Source organism: Chenopodium album, chromosome 14 (genome assembly GCF_948465745.1).
Source record: "Chenopodium album chromosome 14, dcCheAlbu1.1, whole genome shotgun sequence".
NCBI classification, from domain to species: Eukaryota; Viridiplantae; Streptophyta; class Magnoliopsida; order Caryophyllales; family Amaranthaceae; genus Chenopodium; species Chenopodium album.
The window spans coordinates 50,982,072-51,004,442 of record NC_137847.1 but is presented as its reverse complement, the minus strand read 5'-3'; the positions used below and the strand labels follow the sequence as shown (position 1 = coordinate 51,004,442).

At 35.2% G+C, this 22,371-nt stretch overlaps 3 protein-coding genes and 1 pseudogene across 11 annotated transcripts; 1 reads left to right on the top strand and 3 right to left on the bottom strand.

The window, feature by feature from the left end:
- Positions 1 to 114: 114 nt before the first annotated feature.
- On the top strand, positions 115 to 19,479 carry LOC145577463 (uncharacterized). 6 transcript variants are annotated; one of them, XR_014098801.1, is made up of 9 exons: positions 125 to 344; positions 1,233 to 1,481; positions 1,578 to 1,628; positions 1,743 to 1,794; positions 1,935 to 1,993; positions 4,975 to 5,020; positions 5,254 to 5,475; positions 6,825 to 6,886; positions 19,343 to 19,477. XR_014098801.1 is itself a non-coding variant. In XM_081634899.1 (7 exons), exons 2-7 carry the CDS (start codon positions 1,401 to 1,403, stop codon positions 5,373 to 5,375), a joined length of 411 nt encoding a protein of 136 aa, XP_081491025.1. In that variant the 5' UTR covers positions 125 to 344; positions 1,306 to 1,400; the 3' UTR covers positions 5,376 to 5,834. The 6 variants fall into 6 exon arrangements, 3 of the variants coding, with proteins under 3 accessions (XP_081491026.1, XP_081491025.1, XP_081491024.1); XR_014098802.1 differs by lacking the exon at positions 6,825 to 6,886 and having other exon boundaries at positions 19,343 to 19,479; XR_014098800.1 differs by lacking the exon at positions 19,343 to 19,477 and having other exon boundaries at positions 6,825 to 7,169.
- LOC145577461 (G-type lectin S-receptor-like serine/threonine-protein kinase At1g11300) lies at positions 9,647 to 12,912 on the bottom strand. Its single transcript, XM_081634894.1, has 7 exons — positions 11,658 to 12,912; positions 11,468 to 11,581; positions 11,031 to 11,197; positions 10,694 to 10,904; positions 10,361 to 10,598; positions 10,126 to 10,276; positions 9,647 to 10,029 (listed from the first exon to the last, which is right to left on the bottom strand). Exons 1-7 carry the CDS (start codon positions 12,910 to 12,912, stop codon positions 9,727 to 9,729), a joined length of 2,439 nt encoding a protein of 812 aa, XP_081491020.1. The 3' UTR covers positions 9,647 to 9,726.
- On the bottom strand, positions 13,802 to 17,213 carry LOC145577460 (G-type lectin S-receptor-like serine/threonine-protein kinase At1g11300; annotated as a pseudogene). Its single transcript, XR_014098798.1, has 7 exons — positions 15,921 to 17,213; positions 15,725 to 15,832; positions 15,442 to 15,620; positions 15,144 to 15,352; positions 14,792 to 15,029; positions 14,533 to 14,683; positions 13,802 to 14,428 (listed from the first exon to the last, which is right to left on the bottom strand). The product of XR_014098798.1 is annotated as a G-type lectin S-receptor-like serine/threonine-protein kinase At1g11300 (transcript).
- LOC145577462 (G-type lectin S-receptor-like serine/threonine-protein kinase At1g11300) lies at positions 17,993 to 22,163 on the bottom strand. 3 transcript variants are annotated; one of them, XM_081634895.1, is made up of 7 exons: positions 20,672 to 22,161; positions 20,471 to 20,581; positions 19,568 to 19,722; positions 19,271 to 19,481; positions 18,951 to 19,182; positions 18,704 to 18,854; positions 17,993 to 18,621 (listed from the first exon to the last, which is right to left on the bottom strand). In XM_081634895.1, exons 1-7 carry the CDS (start codon positions 21,921 to 21,923, stop codon positions 18,328 to 18,330), a joined length of 2,406 nt encoding a protein of 801 aa, XP_081491021.1. In that variant the 5' UTR covers positions 21,924 to 22,161; the 3' UTR covers positions 17,993 to 18,327. The 3 variants fall into 3 exon arrangements, 2 of the variants coding, with proteins under 2 accessions (XP_081491021.1, XP_081491023.1); XR_014098799.1 differs by having other exon boundaries at positions 18,484 to 18,621; positions 18,704 to 18,868; positions 20,672 to 22,163; XM_081634897.1 differs by lacking the exon at positions 17,993 to 18,621 and having other exon boundaries at positions 18,703 to 18,837; positions 20,672 to 22,162.
- Positions 22,164 to 22,371: the final 208 nt, after the last annotated feature.

Here is a 22,371-nt window from a genome sequence, read left to right as displayed (position 1 = left end):
TTACTACCGTGCATCGCAAATACACAAATCTAGTATTAGAAAAAAAAAAAAAAACTACACTTCAATACAAGTACTACATTTGTAATTCGGTTCGGTTTGTGATTTGGTATTTTGGTTCGGTTTTAAACCGCCGTAGTCTCACAATTTCTCCCCTACTCGTATTTGCTCCAATTTTCCCACTCTCCTAAATCTCCCTCAAAGACTATTTGATAAACCCTAAATTACCTCAATGTTGAATAGTCGAATCTAATTTCAGTAATTTGTGCTCAGTTCGTTAATTTGAAGCTTTTTTGTTGGCAATTTGCTTGAATTCTCTAGAAATTTGGTCAATCCGCAATTCACAGGTATGAGTGGTATCCTCAATTTTGTTTTATTTCTTTTATTCTGAATTATTATGGTAGCACAATTTTGGTGCATTTTAGTTCAAATCATTCAACTATATCTAATGATTTCACGGGCTGACGAATTCCTGGTATTGGATTCGCAATTTACGAAATAAATTTGTTCTCTGTATTGAAATATCAATCGGAGTCTGGGTTTGACGAATTTTGTTGCATATCATGCGATTTTTCTTGAGTTGATTTGCTGCGATAGTTTTGGAATAACACTTGTAATCTGCAAATTAAATTGCTTAATTATGACTTTAGCTTACGAATTTAGAATTATGCTTCTGATTTCCGTCGTAATTTGCTTAATTATGCTCCTACTCTGCGATTTATTTAGACTAATAATGCTCCAAACAAGTGAATTTATTTGTATATTTTCTCATCTTATTTATTTGGATTAATGGTCCTAAGTTTTTAATCAATGTGGTTATTATGCTTCTAAACTGATTTTTGGGACGAATTCTTCTACATTGTGAATTAATTGATTAATTTGCTTTATTTATGGTCTTAATAAGCTGAGAAAGAAGTAATAAACATTATTTCGCTTGATGAAAACCAATAATATTACTTGTATTGTTTGAGTCTTATATTTCCTATCGTATTGATGTATCATTAGTTGTTTGAATTTGACGATTTTTTTTGCGTTCATGCGAATTTTCCTTCAATTTTTGCGATTTTATTAGAATGATGCTCATAACTTATGAGATTATTTTCTTAATTAGTGATATATTTATATTAATTCTCCTGATATTTGAATTAATTTGCTTATTATGCTCCTAAATTTTGAACATTGTGTGTATTAATTTGATCGTTTTCTAATTCAGTTATGGTTCTGTATGATTGTAGTCTGTGTCTCACGTACTGTGTGGATCTGGAGACATAATTTCTTCCATCAACTCATCATTGGATCATATTATAGGTTAACTTTCTCTCTCATATCGCCGCCGTGTTCTACCACCCCCATCAAACATAACCACCACGTCCACCAGATAATCAGTCCATTAAAGCTTGAAGATGGCTAAGAATTCTTCAAATTCCAAAGTTGTGACTCCAATTACATGTCCTCACTGCGCTGGTCCTCTCTCTAAACAAATGGTAAATTTCCCCAATATTCAAAATCAAAATTCGATTCTTTCAAACTACGATTGAATTATTTGATTTCTTATTATTTCAATTTTGTTGTTACTGCAGGAAACTAGTCGTTGGACAGTTGCGCCGCTTGTTAGAGACAGCTTTTCTATGGTATATATTTCTATTTTGAGTTTCATTTTGAATGAATAGGATTAACATTCAGCTTGATTTTTGTATTTCATTGAAAATTTCAAAATTGTGCATAAAATATTTGAATAATTGCAGATTGGTTCTGCTGTTGGTGGTACTACTAGTGCATTTTATGCATTCAATTTTGGTAAATACCTAATTTTACTATCTGCATTTCACTTAGTGAGGTGAATTCAAAATGTCATAAAATGTTCCTTAAACTTTTTTGATTTTATAAGGAGAATGTTTGTTGCAAGATCTTTAGTTTACGAGTGTTGTTTCGTGCAGTTATGCCGACTGTTCGTAAGTGGGTCAAAGGGCCAATGTGGTTTCATTTCCTTATCGGAGTAAGTTTACCTTACTTTTTTTTATTTTTATTTTTTTTTATTTTTATAAGAATAAAAGAATAATCACTAGATGCTGCATTATGTTTTATCTGGATGCTTTTCAAGTTTTACCAAGACAATGTCTTTTCTTGAATTTAAAAGAATTCAAGTTTAATTACTAGATGCTGCTTAATGTTGTGTCTGGATGCTTTTCAAGTTTATACAAAGACAATGTATTTACTTGAATGTACAAGAATTCAAGAATGATCACTAGATGCTTCATATTTATTTCATTTGTTTGTCATGGAGATTGTGTAATTTTTTGTCCGTCAAATTTGACATGGTGATATGCTGGACCAAGAGAAGGCAGACATCATACACTAGAATTTTGATCTTAAAATTGTTAGTGTGAGAGTTAGTGTTTTAGAGATGCTGATAAATAAAGAATGGAGATTAAATGATTTTTTATCGCCAAATACTCAATAGTATTTAAGTACTGGCACCAATAGTGGTATAATAATTTTTTAGCCTCCTCAAGCTTAACCAAATGGAAGGGTTTTAAGCAAAAAACTCTCTCATAAGCTCTTTGCCTCACATCTAATTGCAATTGTAAACACAGTAGAGCAGTACCGCTAATTTAGATGCTTACCAGTGGTCTGAAATCTTCTAGTGTTAAGCTTTATGATTCGCTCCATATGGAATAGATAAAATTCAAGCTGGAAGACAAAGTAGTGTTTTTGCTTTATTCTGACTGCTATTTTCATTCGCTGTTCCTATAATCTTTGCTTGAAAACCCTAATCAGTACAACATCACACCCTAGATTCCAGCGAGAAATCACATTTTTAGAAGAGGTGCAAATAGTGTCTTGCATTGAAGAATAGATGGCACAAAGCTGCAAACAGAACTAACGTTCTTGAGCCTATTTGTAGTCGATTAAATATAATTTGTTGGTTAAGGTACTAAGGCACAAGGTAAATTTGCATCTAGAAATGTTTGTCAGTTGCACATTTGGCATGCAAAAAAGATTTGTGATTGGTCTTCTCAACATCTGATAAATAGCTTTAGAATGAAGAAACTAGAAAGTGCCCTGCATATTAAGCTTGGACCTACCATCAACTTTACTCACTGCATCCACATTTTAAGCAACTAATAGGTTTGACCAGGAACCTCTATGTCCCAGATATTCTGCCTCTGTACATAGCAGACATGATTGCTTAACTTTTTATTTTTATTTTTTATGCAGAACTTATTTCTTTTTCTTTTTCAATATATATATATATATATATATATATATATATATATATATATATATATATATATATATATATTTATATATATATTAGATTTAGATTTAGGGTCAAATGAGAAGTTCCTTAAAATAAGAAGAATGAGAAGGATTTTTTTGTGCATAATTTGTACTAAATGTGCATATTTTTTGAACTAAATGTGCAAAAAAAAAATTTGACTCAAATTTGATGTGCATATTTTTTGAACAAATGTGCATAATTTTCGTTTTTCCAGAAAATTAAAAAATTTTATCAGTTTGAAACAAAATTATGCACATTCAATATAAAAAAAAATGCACATTTAGTATAAAATTTATGCACATCTGTTCCTTCTCATTTTAAGATCCTTCTCATTGGATTTCAACCCTATATATATATATATATATTATTAAAGTCTGTATTGTGTCTTTACCATGCAGATGTGGCATTGTGTAGTTTAGAGTCTTTTTGCATTGCTATTTAGATTTCTGTCAATTGATTCTATACTACATGGATAAGAAGAGAGTGGGATATAGTGTAATAACTTGATCCCCATGCATAAACCTTTCTTAGCTAGCCAATGCTGAGTAGACACTCCATGGATAAGAACAGAGTGGGATATAGTGTAATAAGGACCCAATTCACTACCTTCTTGCTTCTTGGCCCACTCTATCTGCTGTTTTTTAATTCTGTGTATCATGTTTGACAATATCTTTCTATTTCTAGGTATCTTGCAGGGCCAATTTTTAGGCTAGAAAATTTAGAATGTAAGTTATATGAACAATAAACTTATTCATTATGAGATAGTACTCCCTAATTAGAGTGAGACTATTGGTCTTTACTTTTCGTGGCCTGGAGAAGCCAAATGTGCCAATTTCTGCTGGGAACCCTTGCATGTATATGGACTTAAAAATGTGTTTTTTGGTATAGACTTAGAGCTTTTGGTATATAAGCTTTAGCATCTGAATTGTAATGCCCCTACCTCTTTTTGTACCAAAGAGTTGCCAATTTTGATCTAAAGGGAAACATGTGCAATAAATGTCTAATATATGCTTGGTAACTTGTGTGTACAACAAAAACATTATTGTGACTAGAATGTGTCAAATGATTTAATATATGTGTATAATTGTATCATTTGATTTTCTACTTGAATTCAAGCCAATGGTTTCCCAAGACTCCCATGCTACCTTTTGTTAATCAAATTTATCTTTTAATTTTTTTTTAAAAAATATTTGTTAATGGTCTCCGTCAGTTCCATTTTTTCATCTTTTGATTCTTCTGGAGATTAGTACTCCACTCTAGAAATTGGTTACACAATGAGGCCACCGTATGTAAAGTATATGATAATTGGTCCCAGTGCATCTCCTGCCCCCCCCCCCCCCCCCCACCCCCCCTTTTAAACCCAAACTTCCTAGATGTTTGAGGTTATGTTGAACATTATTTAACTGTTATTCCTTTAGTTCCAACCTTTACTAGTCGATCAACTAGTTCTTTTTTAAGCTGAGAAAACATTATCCATTAGAAGTTGGTCATGTTATGCTTGTGATTGCATTATTCTGAATTTTATTAAATGTTGACAATATAATTTGTCCAGCCCAATTGCCCATTGATAGTGTTATTGTTTCTGGTGTTTTTAGGTTATTTCTTGCTTTGTAACTATGGTATTTGTTGTTTTCTGTTTATGTATTTATCCTCACGTTGTCCTCACGTTAGTATTAATACTCTGACTTTATCAGGCACCACCAGTGATAGTTTTTTCTTCGGCCTGTGCTGGGCTGGCAGGTATGCTCTTTTCCTCTTTCTAGGAAGCCTTCCACTTTTAGCTATCAATCCATTTCAAAATTGAGGCACATAATACCACCTACGTAGTAAATAAGAAATCTTGTTGGAAGTTTTTCTTAGATTATTATCAATTAGTAATACATTTTAGGTGTGTGGTGATGGGGGACAGGGTTACCTAGCTTACTTTCTGTTTACAAGTCAACTTTTTGCATGATCATTTTTTTACGTTACAGGTGGTGCAGTTCCAGCCTTGGCTCAGCTTGCGTCTTCATCATATCATGCTGCAATGTTATCTTCATCACATTCTTCTCAGGATGACAAGACTAACAAATCTAGGGGTTCCTCAACTTTGTAATATACAGCTGATTGTGGGAGAGGGATGAAATTACTTCTTGTGCCAGTCACCTGCTCAGTAAATTCTGGATGTTGCATCTTGCTTCGGGCTTATTTCTGAGGTGATGCTCATTTTATATTGAGTGTAGCCTCTCTTTGTGTTTTGGGCTTCTTTCAGTGTCCTCTATCGGTTTCTTTGCAGTATTCTTGAGCCACCTCTATTACTTACTTACATCATGTATATCCATATTGGGGATTTCTGTATTTGTAGTTTGCTTGTCAAAACCTACCAGGGGATTTCTGATAGCTATATAATAGGATTCCAAACCTAATATCTGTGAGGGTTCGATACGTGTCATCACAGAGGGTATTATAAATTGCCCTTTTTTTTCTGACCTCTTTTTTTTTAGGGGTGATACCAAGTAAAATCTTGTATATACATGTTTTGGATTTTAATTTTCATAGGTATTTTACATTTATACTTAGTGAATTTAGCAATTAGCTCAATCTCAGTACTTTCTTTTATTCTTCATAGTAACAGAAAGCTTGACTTCACTATAATTCACATAAGTATATTGGCTTGTCTTTGATAGCCTATGCTATCTACATTCACTAAGTATTTTTTTTTTCCACATGGCTGAAAAGCTGACAAGTTGGTCACTTGCTTGCTCGACATCAAATAAGCTTCATCATACATACTTATATTGGCTGTTCTGTTATCTGACACTTACCTCTTTGACTAAGACATTTATTTGTTGAAAAATGCTGATGTGGCGCTGGTTATCTCAGACACAGAAGCAAACTTAGGTTTAGACATAGAACAAATCCCTCATTTGTCATGACCATAGAAATGCATGAATTATACTTCCTTTCTCTTGCCTGAACAGTGTTGAAATGACTGCTGGATGCTTTAGATGTAGTCAATGACTATTGTTTCCTCTTAAGTTAAAATGGTGGAATGCTCCATGATTTTCAGATTTCTGATCTGTCTCCTACCTGTGTACTATTCCTTTATTTATATTTTTGATTATTCTTGGCTCATGTAGTTTAACCCAGCTTTTGTATTAAGGCTTCAATTGTAGCTGTGGTTTGTTATGTCCCTAATGTATATTCTCCAGCTGTTTATTGCATTACTTATATTTTAGTCTTACCATTTTTTCTAATGCATTACCAAATGACTTGAGTTGTGAATATTAAAAAGAGAAATGACATTCTGAGATTGTTGAAACTTGAAACTAAATGTGATCTGAACATTATGTTCAACTTCATCTTAAATTCTTAGTACTTGGGTTTGCTACCACACAATTCGATTGTTGAAACTTGAAACTAAATGTGATTTGAACATTATGTTGACCTTATCTTAAAGTCTTTGTACTCGGGTATGCAACCATACAATTCAAATTTGATAACATTTTGACAATTTTCTCCCCTTTATAATTTTTTTTAAATGTTCTAATTTTTCTTGGTGTAGAAATACTTACTTAGCTTTGAAGCTGCTTGATGAAGACAGAGATCCTCCTGCTAATTGAGAATGTATGTCAATCAAGCTTGGACTCCATTTACAGCCAATAGCAATATCATTTGCATATTTTTAATATGAACAGTTAACTAGTGCCATCTTTATTTTATTCAAATCTTAACTTAGCATACAGTGGCATTTTTAATTTGTGGCTTTTGACTTGCGCTTTAATCTAGATTATGTCTCTCTGAATATTAGCTCCTATTTCCAAATGGCCCTTACTTTCTGCTGTAGTCCGTCTAAGTCACACTTGTAGGTATTTCTTCCCTTCTGAGCTCATTGTCGTGCAGTCTAATGGAGTAGTAGGGACTTGTCTGGTTTATTTGTCCTGTATTGTAGATGTTTAACATTTTATGGTGTGTATGCTGGTGTTGGCATCGCCATTTCATATACGGAGTAACATACTGGGTTGTATGAAAGCGTCCAGGCTAGCTAGAAATCACTCTTGCTTCCATCTGAAACAATTTTCTGGCCACTGCCGCTTTGCTTAGTGTCTTAGACTATAGGTTTTGGATTTCGCTGTAAAGAATCTGCAGAAATCCAGAATTAGTAGGGTGACCAAACTGCTACATGATATGAAAAACTCTTAGATCAACAGTTGGCCATTTAAAGGACGGTGAAATATTCACTTTACCATTGCCTTTTCATATACGGACATAACTCAGGTATGGGCTATCACTTGGATATTCTTATATAGCCAATAGTAACTAAGGTTGGTATTCTCATTTCACCGTTTGTTAGAAAGGCTAACTGTTACACCAATAGCCTAACTCATAAGATATCCCTATTATCCGACTTAAAGAGTTCCCAGAATCAAGTTTGGTTTAGTGAGGAATTATGATTGTTTTTGACATTTATTTGCTACCCTATTTGTTCAGAACCATTGTAGTGTATAAGATTTTCGGATATCTTTTCAGTCCCTTCCGAGTCTCTCCCATTGGTCATGAAGGCTTACTAATTTACTATACCAGGTCCTGATGAAGTGATTGGTAAAATTTTGGTGGGTGGATCCAGTGACTGAATAATTTAGTGTGTAAGTGCAGAATGCTACTAGTCAATATTGGATTATATTGGCAGAGAAGTGTAGAAGTGTTAGCTGTTTACTGGAGATTATGGTGGCAGAGTCATGATGATTGTGAGTTGTGATGGTATTGGGGAAAACTCATGTTACGGAGGAGGATACCTAGATCATAATAGAGCAGTCATGAGTCATCTGCAACCTTATGGATTTTTTGTGGACATGGAAAATGTGAAAGAGGTCTATGTCTTATATTTAAAGAAATGATTATGCTTTATAGTAGCCAATAGATAAATAAGAATTAAGTGATGAGTTTAAGATATGCTTTGCAGTAGCTAGACGATACGTGTTGGTTAAATGAGGTGATTGAGGTCTGAACTGTGTTAATTTATATTGCTCGCATTGGTTCAATGAGGTGATTGAGGTCTGGACTGTGTTCATTTATATTGCTTAAAGTGAGCATGCATCCGTGATTAATCTTATTATAGGTAGAGCAGATCATTGTCTTTTAGAAATACTTATCTTGTACAATAGACTTGCTTTAAGATATGGATTTGCTCCAAATCTAGTATTTAGTGATACAACTTTTCTTTTTCAATTGAAAGAGCCAAATTGAGTGGTCTTTTTTTTTTTTTTTTTTGTTTTGGAGTAGACATTATTGCATATGGTAAATCAAGGTAAGTTCAAATTGAGTGGTCTATTTTTGTTTTGTTTTGGAGTAGACATTATTGAGCCATATGTTTTGTTTTGCTTTGAGCTTGCTACTCTTGCTAGTGGGTGAAAGAACACAAATAAAATATTTACTGCTTTTTTTTTTACCTCTTTAAAGAGACAATTAAATGAAGTAATCTTAATTCTCTATATGTCTTCAAAAAAAAAAAATCTCCACATGATTGAATTAAGTTTTCATTAGCAAAGTGTTAGGGTTGGTGGGTGATGTGTTTGATTGAGAAGTATAAATTGAATTGATAATTGGCAAGATAAATTAATATAAATGAACATATGATTTTATGTAATGACATGCACTTTTATTCCACTATTTCAAAATAGGAGAGTATAGGAACCCTTAAAAGGGTGAGTATTACAAGAGAACTCTCACTATATCTCACTATAAGAAACTCACAATGGAGTATTACAAAGTAGGAATAGTGGATTCGTAAAGAAGGTAAATAGTACAAGGTGTAGTATGTGGGAAGGCTTTGTGGGTATGGCTTCTTGTGTTGTGTTGTATTCAATGATTGAATGCCCATGACCTAGGGCTGGAATATTCTAGAAATTTCTCCATTATTCTTGTATCCATAATGTTCTAGAAAATTCACGAATCAGCTATAATATTCTAATAGCTTCCAATGTCAATAATGCTCATTATTCTACAGAAATCAAGAGCAAGTAATGACCTTGCTTGATTATTTCGGAAGCCCTAAAATATGCACAATACTCCACCAGAATAATGGGCTTACAAAATTTGGGCGATAACCAACACAAACTTTTTTATTTTTATTTTCTTTGTCGTATGATTTTCAAGAATGAGGTTTAATGTGAAATGAGGCCTAGAAAGCACAAATAGTGTAGAATTCGGTTGGAACTTTACTTGTGATATAGAGATATTATGGAACTAGGTTGTAAGTCTTGAAACTCGGTCTGGAAAGCCATGTTATTTAAAGATTCACAAGTTTAAGATGCAAACCAGCATTTATAAATTATGATACGGAGTATAGTTTTTATTTTATATATATATATATATATTTTTTTTTTGTGAAAATGTATATTAACTTAGCCAGAGCAAATGTGCTACCCTTCTTTTGGAATGTCTTAATCATCTTACTCATTTCTCACTTATCGGCCACTTATATCTGTAATAGATACATAATTTGTGGAAAAATTATGTTGAGAGGAGGTGATGTCCTGAGTGATATGAGCAAATCCTGGTTTCTTTGGGTATGGAAGATCTGAAATTTCTCCATTCAGCATAGATATGACAGTAGGTACGTTTGGTCTGTCTGTTGCAAATTCTTGCACGCACAACAGTCCAACATGTGCACACCTCATAATATTCTCTTCCTGGCCAGGTTCAGATTCTTCAGAAAGCTCTGGATCAATCAATGACATGATGTTCTTCTCGTTCCATAACTTCCATGCCTGAGATGAAGCATTAAAACAATGTCGAGGTTTAATGAGGAGATTGCTTGAGGTAGAGGAAAGATGTACATTTTTAAAAGATATTCAGGAACTCACATATCCTATAAGGCTCCAGGAATGCTCTTCATCTGAGAAGATACTGTTTCTTTTTCCACTTAGAATCTCCAGCAATAAAACTCCAAAGCTAAATACATCAGATTTCTCTGAAAATAGCCCTTCCATTGCATACTCGGGGGACATGTAACCACTGCAGTTTCAAAACTTCTATTTCAATGAACAAAAAACCAATCTGATTAAAGGATGACCAAAATCTGAAATTTGGGAAGCTTACTATGTCCCAACTACTCGTCGAGTGTTGGCTTCGTCTTGGTCACCCCCAAAAATTCTTGCCATTCCAAAGTCTGATATTTTTGGACTAAGCTCTTCATCCAGCAGAATGTTACTTGCCTTCAGATCTCGATGGATGATTCTTAATCTAGAATCTCTATGGAGATATTGGAGGCCTCTGCATATCCCTTCTATAATGTTGAATCTTGTTTTCCAGTCCAAATTCTTTTGCTTTTTTGCCACTGATGATTGATCATAGTTACGTGAAATGCTACAATTGCTTATCTATTACTTGGGAAACTGAACAAAACAGCGATGAGTTAGTGATGATACTTACCAAATAGAATAGCATCCAAACTTTTGTTTGGCATGTATTCATAAACCAACATTTTCTCTTGCTCATCAACAAAACATCCCAGAAGTTTGACCAGATTACGATGCTGCAACTTAGAAATAACCTTCACCTCATTCATAAACTCTTCTTGACCTTGTGTAGAGGCCCTTGAAAGTCGTTTCACAGCTATTTCTTGCCCATCTTCCAGCTTTCCCTAGTTTTATAACATTAACATCGAGCTTTATGCTTCTTCATCATAAGCTATTGACTATATAGTATCTATGTTATTGTTCACCAAAAAAAAAAAAAAGTATCTTTGTTATTTGCATGCAAATATTACCTTGTATACTGAACCAAAACCACCTCGTCCCAGCTTGTTGCTTTCATGGAAATTGTTTGTAGCAGCTGCGAGTGTTTCGAACTTAAACAGTGGAATCTCTTCAAATTTCACATTGCTTTTCTTATCATCACTAGTCATGAAATTGTCTTCCTTCCTTTTCTTGTCATCTGTGGTTCATAGTAAACATTTTTTTTTGAAAGATGGTTCATAGTACACATTAGCTTTGGAATAATTGGCCAATATCTTAATTTTATTTATTTAAAAATAATAAATTCACCAATGTTTTTATATGTGCTCTGAAGGAGAAAATCTTTTTATAAAAGACATCATTAATGAACTACTTTGATCAAGTTTTATCATTAAACAGAAGGGTGGTAACCTGGTAGGAGGCATACACCCTACTAAAAATGATTGGTATTAAAAGCAAGACATTTTACCTTGTTGATGCGCCCTTTGTCTCCACAGAAAGAATAATAAAACAGCAATTAACATCGTTCCTATAATGCTTCCCATCACTGCTGCAAGTACTTTCTTCTTCTTATTATTAATACCTGTAATTTAAAACCATTTCCACAATCATAAATACTAGATCAATCACTAACGAGAATCCACATAAATAAAATGTACCTAGCTCTGAATGTGCTAGACGAAGGTAGAGATCCACTCCACCCACTGAAAACTCTTGTACATCAATCAAGCTTGTACTCCATGTCATACAACCAACACCATTATCATATGCATATGCTAAACAGGAACAGTTGTTCAAGCACTGGCTTCTGCATGCATCTTGATTCAACCCTAACCTCCACTCAGCATTATCTGGCACTTTCATCATCTTCAGCCTTAAAAATCCATCGTCTGTACCTTTTCCTTTCTCACACTGCAAATTAGTTGTCCTTAAGCATCCATTGCTCCAATTTCCATTGCTCCATTCTGATATATTCTTCGGCTGAAACCCCTTCAAACACTGGCAAATTGTTGGCTGTTGTGAGTTGCAGGTCCCGAATGCTCCACACTTCCCGTATATATCACACTCTGTTGCAGGAACCTGCCACTCTACCTCCCATTTCTGCGTTTTGTCATCCCACCATATTTGTGTAAATATCCCTTCTGCATTCAACATATAAGTTGATAGTAGAGATTTGTTTGGATAAAAGTATGTTGCAGTGATTGTTCCCTCTTTATCATTAGAAACCACAAGTTGAGCATTGATGAAGTCCGCGAAATTAAATTGTACTCCAATAAGGATGTTTCCATTCCATGGACCACTTCGCCAGCGTGGATAATCCCCATCCCAGATCACGAGCTGGGGTAGGCTAAAAGTGTCAATGCCAGCCGTGAATCTTCCATCTGATGGATCTGATGGGCTTTTCCAGGACTGTAATGCTTTCTTTTGATTCTTGCTTTTGGTGACGGAGAGTTTCATGTTTGGTAAGAAAGAGTCTGTTGGGTGATCAAAACTCTGCCATAGGATCTCTCCTCCACTTTGCAGAACAAGGTTGCCAGAATCTTGAATCTGGGCAGTTGGGGAGTCAAAACCTTCTAAACCTGAGACATTTGAGGACCAAAGGATTTTGTTTCTATTATCCTGCACTTCGAGATTTCCATCCTTAGATATCCTCAAAATTCCAGGAGAATCATTGAGTGGTTTGTTCTTGTTTGCTACCCAGATGACATCTCTTACAGAGGGCTTATGGTACCAGATTCCCAGATAACGCTTAGTGGAATTTTCGGGACTGAAAAATCCAAGTGCAAAATTGTTGTTTTTTGAGATTATAGTTTCAGGATCTTTGAGAAATATTGTGGTATTGATGGTATCTGTTGTGCAAGAAGATTTTAGTATGAAGCAAGAAAGGAGTATTAGTGCACAGAGAGCAGTCATTTGCTCTTTTTTAGTTTAGGTATATTTTAATTCTTGGTAAAAAAGTGGAATTGGGGTTTTAATTTCTTTCAATGAATTTTGAATCGTTCATAACACATTTATATCAACTTTATAAAGTTAAGGTATTTACATAACCCCAAGTTTACGATGGGTAGAAAACATGTTAAGTATTTCCAGATGCTTCTTTTGTGGTGCACTACACAGATTAAGTCGCTGTCCTTGATATTTCTGGTGTGTTGGAAGACTTGCTTGGATGATCTTGAGCTCTTGACTTTGAACTACACACCAAAATGGAAGTTAAAATCTGTTTATCATGCTAAGGAAATTTGTATGTCTTAATTGAACTAATTGTCTGAGTGTAGTCGACGAGTATAGAATTAGAAAATTACAGGAAGCTGCAGACACAAGTAGACAAAATCCAATTGATTTAACATTTTTTTTTGTTTTCCTTCTATTTCTGATCGGGCTGGTCCATTACTTTGACATGAAGTTTTTGTGAAATATTTTTATTTTTGTTTTTTGTGATGATTGCTCGAGAAATTTTCCTTTAGAAATGAGGCTCAAGTGATAAAAGACTTTCTAATGTGAACAGAAATTTGTCCCTGAAACAATGTCGACTTGTGGGTCAGGAAGAGGTGTGGAGATAATGTTGGTTTATGGAATGTGTGGTTTTCTCTTTGAGCTTGCCTTATAGTCCTATACTGTAAATGATACGTTGATGGAGAAAAAATTGATACTGGACGAGTGGATGGTGACTGCACAATTGTGAATGTGAATTTCTGGTCGGCAGAACCCAATTAGTCTATATTGAATTATTGGAGATCAACTAGTTAAGGGGTAAATTTTTTGGGAGTTCTTTCTGAACTTCTAGGATTCAGAGTTCATTATCATTGTCTTATCTGGTTTTATAATTAGACGGCTTATATAATTAATAATTAAGCTATGGGAGCAAACCCTTGATGGGTAATTTTATGTTGCAGCTTACAAGGAAAGGATTATCTATGTAAATCTAGTTCTGGCTCATTGCAAAGTAAAACTGTAAAAGCACATTTTGCTACCAGATACAGGCCTACCTTTTTCTTATTTTGGTATGGAAAAATACACAGATTAGGGCAGTCTTCTTGTAAAACAAAACCCTAATGAATAAGAGTATGTTAACTAATTACATGTCTATCCATTGAATGTGGTCTACAGAATGCATTTGTTATCGAGCACTCAAAGCTGTTACAGAGACATAGTTTGTAGATGAAGTCTGTTGGCTCTGTTCGGAGGAGGAACCAACATTTTTAGATTTTTGACTGTGAGTGAAGCCAGGTTGATTAGGTTGGGGTAGATTTGCATCTTCCTTGTGTAGCAATGAGATTACGGTAGACATGTTCGGCCTATCTTTAGCAGATTCTTGCACACACAATAAGCCCACCTGTATGCACTTTTGAACTTCTCCCAAGAAGCATGTTTCTGCAATCTTTGGATCAATGAATGATAAAACATGGTTCTCCTTCCATAATTTATATGCCTGATAGACGAGAACAAAAATTGAGGAGTTAGACATGAGGTCATTCAATAGATTGTATATATGATGGAAGTGGATATAGACCATACAATGTCATAAAAACTTACATATCCTAGCAGGCTCAGGGACGACTCCTTGTACCAGAAGAGACTGTTCCTTTTGCCACTCACAATTTCCAATAATAAGACTCCAAAGCTGAATACATCTGACTTTTCAGAGAATCGCCCTTCCATTGCATACTCGGGAGACATATATCCGCTACATCAGTCAAGACATGGCTTTTAGTGTTCAGAACTAGATGAGCATGCATTTTTCTGCTTCCTATTTGGAGGTGGTAGTGGGTGGGGGTGGGAGGTAAGTACTTACTATGTTCCAACAATCCTTCTTGTGTCATCTTGTTCTTGTTTTCCTCCAAAAATCCTGGCCATGCCAAAGTCTGAAATTTTTGGATTTAGGTTTTTGTCCAACAAAATGTTGCTTGCTTTGAGGTCTCTATGAATGATCTTTAATCTAGAGTCTCTGTGTAGGTATAAGAGTCCTTGACATATTCCTTGAATGATGTTGTAGCGTTTCTTCCAGGGTAGTAGGTCTTGCTTCATCGGATCTGGAGATAAATCATTTGGTATTTAAGGATTTATTGTGGATCAATAAAACTTGTATAGTAGTATATGATTAGTTAATGAATGCAAAGTGACGTCACATAAAATGTAATACTTACCAAAAAGCAGGTAATCCAAGCTTTTGTTTGGCATATACTCGTATATTAACATCTTCTCTTTTCCTTCCACACAGCAACCAAGAAGTCTGACAAGATTTCGATGCTGAAGTTTAGAGATTACCAACACTTCATTCATACTCTTCTACTCCTTGTCCTGAGGCTTTTGAAAGTTTCTTGACAGCAATTTCTTGTCCATCTTCTAATTTTCCCTACAAAACCAAATCTTAAAGTGATTTCTTTACACTTTTACGTTCCTACTTTTCTCGGCTAAGAGGACAGCCATTTGAACATTGATTACCTTGTAAACTGGACCAAATCCACCTTTTCCTAGCTTGTTAGTGTCCTGGAAGTTGTTTGTAGCCATTACCACCCTTTTAAAATCAAATAGCGGAACCTCTTCGATCTGATCATGGTTATTGTGAATATTGTCTATTCTGAGAGCATCTGACACTCTTTGTTTTTTCTGAAGTTTCTTTCCTTGAGATGTTAAATTTTCAGTAAATACAAAAAATTAGGTTATGCTCTTCTGCTGAATCATTGAATCTTTGAAGCATTATTACTATTTACAACGAAAAAATTACCTTGTTTTAGGGTCTGGCGCTTCCTCAGAATTAAAATAAGGGAAACAACTACAATTGTTGCTAAGCTCCCTGTTGCTGCAATAGCTGCTACCGTTTTCCTGTTGTTCCCTGCAAACCATAATGCATCTTCAGTATGGTTCTTGCTAAAAGATAAGTATAGAAAACACTGACAACATGTCAATCAAAAGCCTAGTACCTAGCTCAGAATGCGCCAGCCTTAGGTAAAGATCCACCCCACCTGCAGACAACTCTTCCGTGTCAATCAAATCTCTGTTCCATGACATACACCCAGCACCTGAATCATATACATAAGCTAGACATGAACAATTCTTCAAGCACTGGTTTCTGCATTCATCTTCATCTAATCCAATTAACCAGTCAGAGTTGTCTGGCACCTTAACTGCCTTAACCCGGAAAAAACCATCCTCTTTTCCACTTCCTCTCACACATTGCAATGGTTTTCTTCTTGTGCACCCACTTGACCACTTACCTTTATTCCATTCAAACTTATTCTTTGGTTTGAATCCTTTCAAACACCGGCAAATTGGTGAATTCTGCAAATTACAACTTCCAAATGCTCCACACTTGCCATAAAGATCACACTCTGTTTGTGGAGCTTCCCACGCAACCTTCCATCTTTTCTCATTTTCATCCCACCATCGTTGAGTCAAAGTCCCTTGGTAGCTCAACCCATAGTTAGATAGCACTGACTGATTAGTATAAGAATATGTCAAAGAAATGGTACCTTGCCTGTCATTCTCTAGGTTGAATCCAGCATCATTGAATTCGTCAGTCTCGTTATTTGTTATACCAGTAAAGATGTGTCCATTCCACGGACCACTTCTCCAATAGGGTTGATCACCATCAAATATGACAAGTTGAGGGAAGGCAAAAGAATCAATGCCAACAGAGAACCTCCCATAAGAGGGGTCTGAAGGGCCATTCCATGCCTGTAACATCTTCCTTCCGTCAGAACTCTTGGTGACAGTAATTTTCATATTTGGCAAAGCTGTATCAGTCGGGTGGTTAAAACTCTGCCATAAGTTCTTGCCCTCAAGTCCCACCAGAACTAGGTTGCCGGTGTCTAAGAGATGTGCTTCGGCGACTATATTTCTATTAGTTTGGCTGGAAATGGTGACATTTGAGGACCAAAGTGTCTGATTTTGAGCATTTAGGACTTGAAGATTACCATCCTCGGAAATTCTGATTGTTCCACCAGAAGAATCTTTCAGAGGGTTGTTCCGATTGGCCACCCACACAACGTTATTCATAGGGAGTTTGTTGTACCAGATCCCTACATAACGGTGTGTTGAGTTAGGGGTGCTAAAGAACCCCAGTTTAAAAGCCCCATTACTGGAAACAATAGTTTCTGGATAATTAAGAAACTCGGTCTCTGTGATTTTATCAAGGGCTGTGCTTTGTTGCAGTAGAAGGAAAGAAAACAACAGTGTTGAATAGATACAGTACATGGGATTCGGTTTCATTTGATATTGGTGAGTGGAACTAATTACAATCTTCGTATTTAGGTAGCCATTTTATTGAACTTAATAGCAGTAGCTTTTTTTGTGACTTCAGCTGTTGTAGATTTTTTGCTTTAAATTCCATGGAAACTTTGGAAGAAAAGATTACACATGGGCCCAGAACAAAGAATGTGGGCTGAAAATTTTTGCATAAAAAAACTTGGCTGTATGCTTTGATGTTTACCTGAAGTGACCAAGTCAGCTGTTTATGGGTATAATTCAAAAATTAAGTTGAAATAATTTTTCTTGGAACTTTAATTTTGATGTATTAGCTTCTAGACAGTACTAGTAAAAAAATCTGATACTCTGTTACTATGTCTTAATTTTAATGTTTGGTCTTTCACTCTTTCGTTTATGTAATACAGTAGAAAAGAGAAGGTTTTAAAATTGAAAGTGTCGACAGTAGGAAACAAAAACATTACAAAAGGACAAAGTATCAAGTGACATTCAATATGTTGTTATGTTCTATTATACTGAATAATATAGATGTAGATTGTACTAAGGATTATTATGTCAAATTTTGTGTGTGTTTTTACGACGTAATTAAGCTAAGCATTATGTCGAATTTGGTTTTTTTTTTTTGCAAGATTAAGTTAGTTATAGTATCTTAGAGTACAACCATTAAGGATTATGTAGATTGGAAACTGTGTTGTTTAATGATTATATTGCTCTTTAGAGTGCGAGATTCATCAACCACAGTATCATCTTCGAACTATAGATAGAAGTAATGTTCGTTCTATATTTTCATTTTTCTCTATACTTGTTACATAGACTCTTAATATCACCTCACCATTCCTACATAGGTGTGGACATTTGACACTTCTTTCTGTCTTAAATACAAGTACAGAGATATTATTCATTCAAAGCCGAGTCTGAGTTGTCTGAATCTTACAAACCTGATCTATCATAAAAACTTGAGATCAATAAAATACTGTTATTATTATTAATTTTTATTTGAATTTTCTTATTTTCTTTAAAACTATAATACATGTTCTTTTATTGAGCTAAGATGTGAAACTCAGCGACCGCAAGCTAGACAGTTCACTTTCTGGCACTGCCTTCATTGTCTTACACAATTCTCACTTACCGTCCTCTAATCTCTGTAATAGATATATGATTTATGGAAGATTTCTGTTGAGAGTAGGAGATGTTCCGATTGATATGGACGTATCCTGGTCTCTTTGGATTTGGAAGATCTAAAATCTCCCCGTCTAGCATAGAGATGACAGTAGGTACATCTGGTCTGTCCTTTGCAAATTCTTGCACGCACAATAGTCCAATTTGTACGCACCTAATAATAACCTGTTCATGTGGAGGTTCCGAAATCGTTGGGTCAGTCAATGACATGATGTTCTTTTCTTCCCATAACTTCCATGCCTGAGATGTAACAACAGAATCAAACTTTATGTTGGAGATAGATTATATGAAGCAGTAAACTTGTAGTTGTATGAGAACTTACGTTTTCTATAAGGCTGAGGGAATCCTCATCATCCGAGAAGCCACTGTTTCTTTTTCCACTCAGAATCTCCAGCAATAATACTCCAAAGCTAAATACATCAGATTTTTCTGAGAATAGCCCTTCCATTGCATATTCTGGAGACATGTAGCCGCTGTAGTTTCAGAACTTGTATTTCAGTAATGAATGAACTGATTACATAATTCATTCTGAGTTTAGATGACTGAAGTCTAAAGTATGGAAAACTTACTATGTCCCAACAACTCGTCGAGTGTCAGCTTCATCTTGGTCACCCCCAAAAATTCTTGCCATTCCAAAGTCTGAAATTTTTGGATTGAGTCCTTCGTCCAACAAAATATTACTCGCCTTCAGATCTCTATGAATGATCCTTAATCTAGAATCTTTGTGGAGGTACTGGAGGCCTCTGCATATCCCTTCAATAATGTTGAATCTAGTGTCCCAGTCTAAATCCTTTTGATTTCCTGCATTTGGTGACTGATGGTACTTATGCAAAACAATGCTATATGGAAATGAGAACTAAATGGTGATTTGTGAGTTAACAGAACTTACCAAATAGAAGCGCATCCAAGCTTTTGTTTGGCATGTATTCATAAACCAACATTTTCTCTTTTCCTTCAACAGAACAGCCAAGAAGTTTGACCAGGTTACGATGCTGCAGTTTAGAAATAAGCTTGACCTCATTCATGAACTCTTCTAGGCCTTGTGTAGAGAACCCTGAAAGACGTTTCACGGCGATTTCTTGTCCATCTTGTAGCTTTCCCTGGTAAGTAAAATTGTTCACATTATGAGTTTTGCATTATTCTCTAACTAAATAATTACTTATCTTAGTTTTGTAGAATATATGACCTTGTAGACTGAACCAAAACCACCTTGTCCTAGCTTGTTGCTTTCATTGAAATTGTTTGTAGCTGCTGCAAGCGTTTCAAATTTGAACAGGGGAATCTCTTCGAAGTTCAAATTGTTCTTCTTGTAATTGTCTACCTTCATTTTCTTCTTAGCATCTGTATACCATAATAGATGCTAATTCTTCAATAGTAACCAAGAATTTAGGGACTGAGATAAGTACAATTTCGACGCTAGAAATTTGTTTTCAATTCTTTAACCTTCTTATATGGGTTGTAAGAACTATATATACATTAGCAACTAAGGTCATGCATCCTCTTTGAACATCATGAAAAAAATAAAATAAAATGAAGATTTACTTATGATGATTAAAATTAGCTCTATTATACGCAAATAGAGCTAACCATACCCCATCAAACTAAAATACAAAATTTACTCCCAACAATCACTCATTTTAACCAAAAAAATAAAATAAAAAATGGAGTAAATTAAATTGTTTGTGGACTATCAAGGAGAAAAAGATTTATTTTGAAAAATAAAATAACTTATTTTGGACTAAATTTAGCTTTTGTAGATGATAATCAAAGGATGGAAGAAGAACTATTGCCCTGTAAATCATAAATTCCACCTAATGAACCATGTTCACCCCCAAAAATAATCTTTATTTAACTTTAAATTTTTTGTTCTTCCAATTCTCCCCACCAATGTAGTAGCTTTATCAGTTCTGTTAATGTCTGTAATAATTGGGTTTACATGCAAATCAAATGCTTACACTGAATCAGTTTTCGCATGATTGAGTACAGTTCAGTTTAGTGACTATGATTATCAAAAAATCTACTCTGTAGTGCCTTGTTGATTTCTTATTTCTAAACAGCAGGGTATGTGTTATGAGGTAATGCATCATACCTTGTTGATGCGCCTTTTGCCTCCACAGAAAGTAGAATAGGACAGCACTTACTGCCATTCCTATAAAACTTCCTATCACTGCTGCAATTACTTTCTTCTTGTTATTAGTACCTGCAGTTTAAATTGGAACTTGACTGTCACAATCATATACTCTAGTTCAGTAGCTAATGGGAGTTTATGTAATAGAAGCACTGAATTTACCGAGCTCTGAATGTGCTAGACGAAGGTAGAGATCCACTCCGCCTACTGAAAATTCTTGTATGTCAATCAAACTTGTACTCCATGTCATGCAACCAACTCCTGCATCATATGCATAAGCTAAACAAGAACAGTTCTTGAAGCATTGTTTTCTGCATGCATCTTGATTCAACCCTAACCTCCACTCAGCATTTTCCGGTACTTTCATCATCTTCATCCTTAAGAATCTATCGTCTTCACCTTTTCCCATATCACACTGCAACCTTGTTGTCCTCAAGCATCCATCACTCCAGTTCCCTTTGCTCCATTCTGTTTTATTTCTCGGCTGAAAACCCTTCAAACACTGGCACATTGTTGGTCTTCGTGGGTTGCAGGTTCCGAATTCTCCACATTTTCCAAAAACATCACACTCTGTTGTAGGAACTTGCCACTCAATCTCCCATTTCCTTTTTATTTCATTCCACCATATTTGTGACAAATTTCCATCTATGCTTAACATATAGGTTGATAGTAGAGACTCATTCGGATAAAAATATACTGCAGTGACTGTCCCCTCTTTATCACTAGAAATCACAAGCTGAGCATTAATGAAGTCCTTAAAATCAAAATGTACCCCAATAAGGATATTTCCGTTCCATGGACCACTTCGCCAGCGTGTGCGATTCCCATCCCAGACTACAAGTTGGGGAAGGGTAAAAGTATCAATTCCTGCAGTGAATCGCCCATCAGATGGGTCTGATGGGCTTTTCCAGGACTGTAAAGGTTTTTTTCCGGTCCCATTTTTGGTGACAGTAAGTTTCATGTTTGGTAAGAAAGAGTCTGTAGGGTGATCAAAACTCTGCCATACGATCTCCTCGCTGCTTTGCAGAACTAGGTTGCCTGAATCCAGAAGCTGAGCAGCTAAGAATTCAGCTGAAAAACTCGAGACATTTGAGGACCAAAGGATTTCATTTCTACTATTCTGCACTTGGAGATTGCCATCCTTTGATATCTTCAGAACCCCAGAAGAATCATTGAGTGGGTTATTCCTGTTTGCTACCCATATAACATCTCTTACAGAGGGCTTACTGTACCATATGCCCACGTATCGTTTGGAAGAAGTAGGAGGGCTGAAGAATCCTAGAGTGAAAATCTTGTTTTTGGAGACTATAGTTTCAGGGTCCTTCAGGAATTTTGTTCCATTTAGGGTGTTTGTCGCGGAGACAGATCTTTGAATACAGCAAAAAAGAAGAAATATTGTATGAAGAGCAGTCATTGCTTGAGTTTTCAGAGACTATAGTTTCAGGGTTCTTTTTATGAATTTCTGAATCTATAATACAGTTTTTTTTTCCAAGTTCATGTTTTTAGGTGGGTACAGTAACCCCAAATTTACGATGTATAGACAAATTGTGAGGGTTATAGGATGTCTCATTTGTAGTGCATTACACAGAATAGTCGTTGTCTGCGATTTTACTGGAAGAGGTACTGATCTTAGTGGAAGACTTAGTCCATCTAATAATGTTCATCAATGATCATGATTTTGACTTACACAACTGAAATGAAAAACACAAAAAAAAAACCTCATTTTACTATCTTTATAATTTCCAGAAAGAAGATATGTGTTAGCTGATTAATTTTCTATTTAATTTGTGGCTGATTTATGACCATAACTTTCTAATCTTAGTAAGTGATGAAGATGACGACAATACAAACTTACCTTTTGT

Coding starts and splice junctions, on each gene's coding strand:
- LOC145577463 (XM_081634899.1), top strand. CDS start 1,401: ATGGCTAAGAATTCTTCAAATTCCAAAGTTGTGACTCCAATTACATGT. Junction 1,629..1,742: donor TTAGAGACAGCTTTTCTATG/GTATATATTTCT, acceptor GAATAATTGCAG/ATTGGTTCTGCTGTTGGTGG. Junction 1,994..4,974: donor GGTTTCATTTCCTTATCGGA/GTAAGTTTACCT, acceptor TGACTTTATCAG/GCACCACCAGTGATAGTTTT.
- LOC145577462 (XM_081634895.1), bottom strand. CDS start 21,923: ATGACTGCTCTTCATACAATATTTCTTCTTTTTTGCTGTATTCAAAGA. Junction 20,582..20,671: donor TCTAGCACATTCAGAGCTCG/GTAAATTCAGTG, acceptor TTTAAACTGCAG/GTACTAATAACAAGAAGAAA. Junction 18,622..18,703: donor CCCTCAGCCTTATAGAAAAC/GTAAGTTCTCAT, acceptor GTTACATCTCAG/GCATGGAAGTTATGGGAAGA.
- LOC145577461 (XM_081634894.1), bottom strand. CDS start 12,912: ATGACTGCTCTCTGTGCACTAATACTCCTTTCTTGCTTCATACTAAAA. Junction 11,582..11,657: donor TCTAGCACATTCAGAGCTAG/GTACATTTTATT, acceptor TTTAAATTACAG/GTATTAATAATAAGAAGAAG. Junction 11,198..11,467: donor ACAAAGGGCGCATCAACAAG/GTAAAATGTCTT, acceptor TATGAACCACAG/ATGACAAGAAAAGGAAGGAA.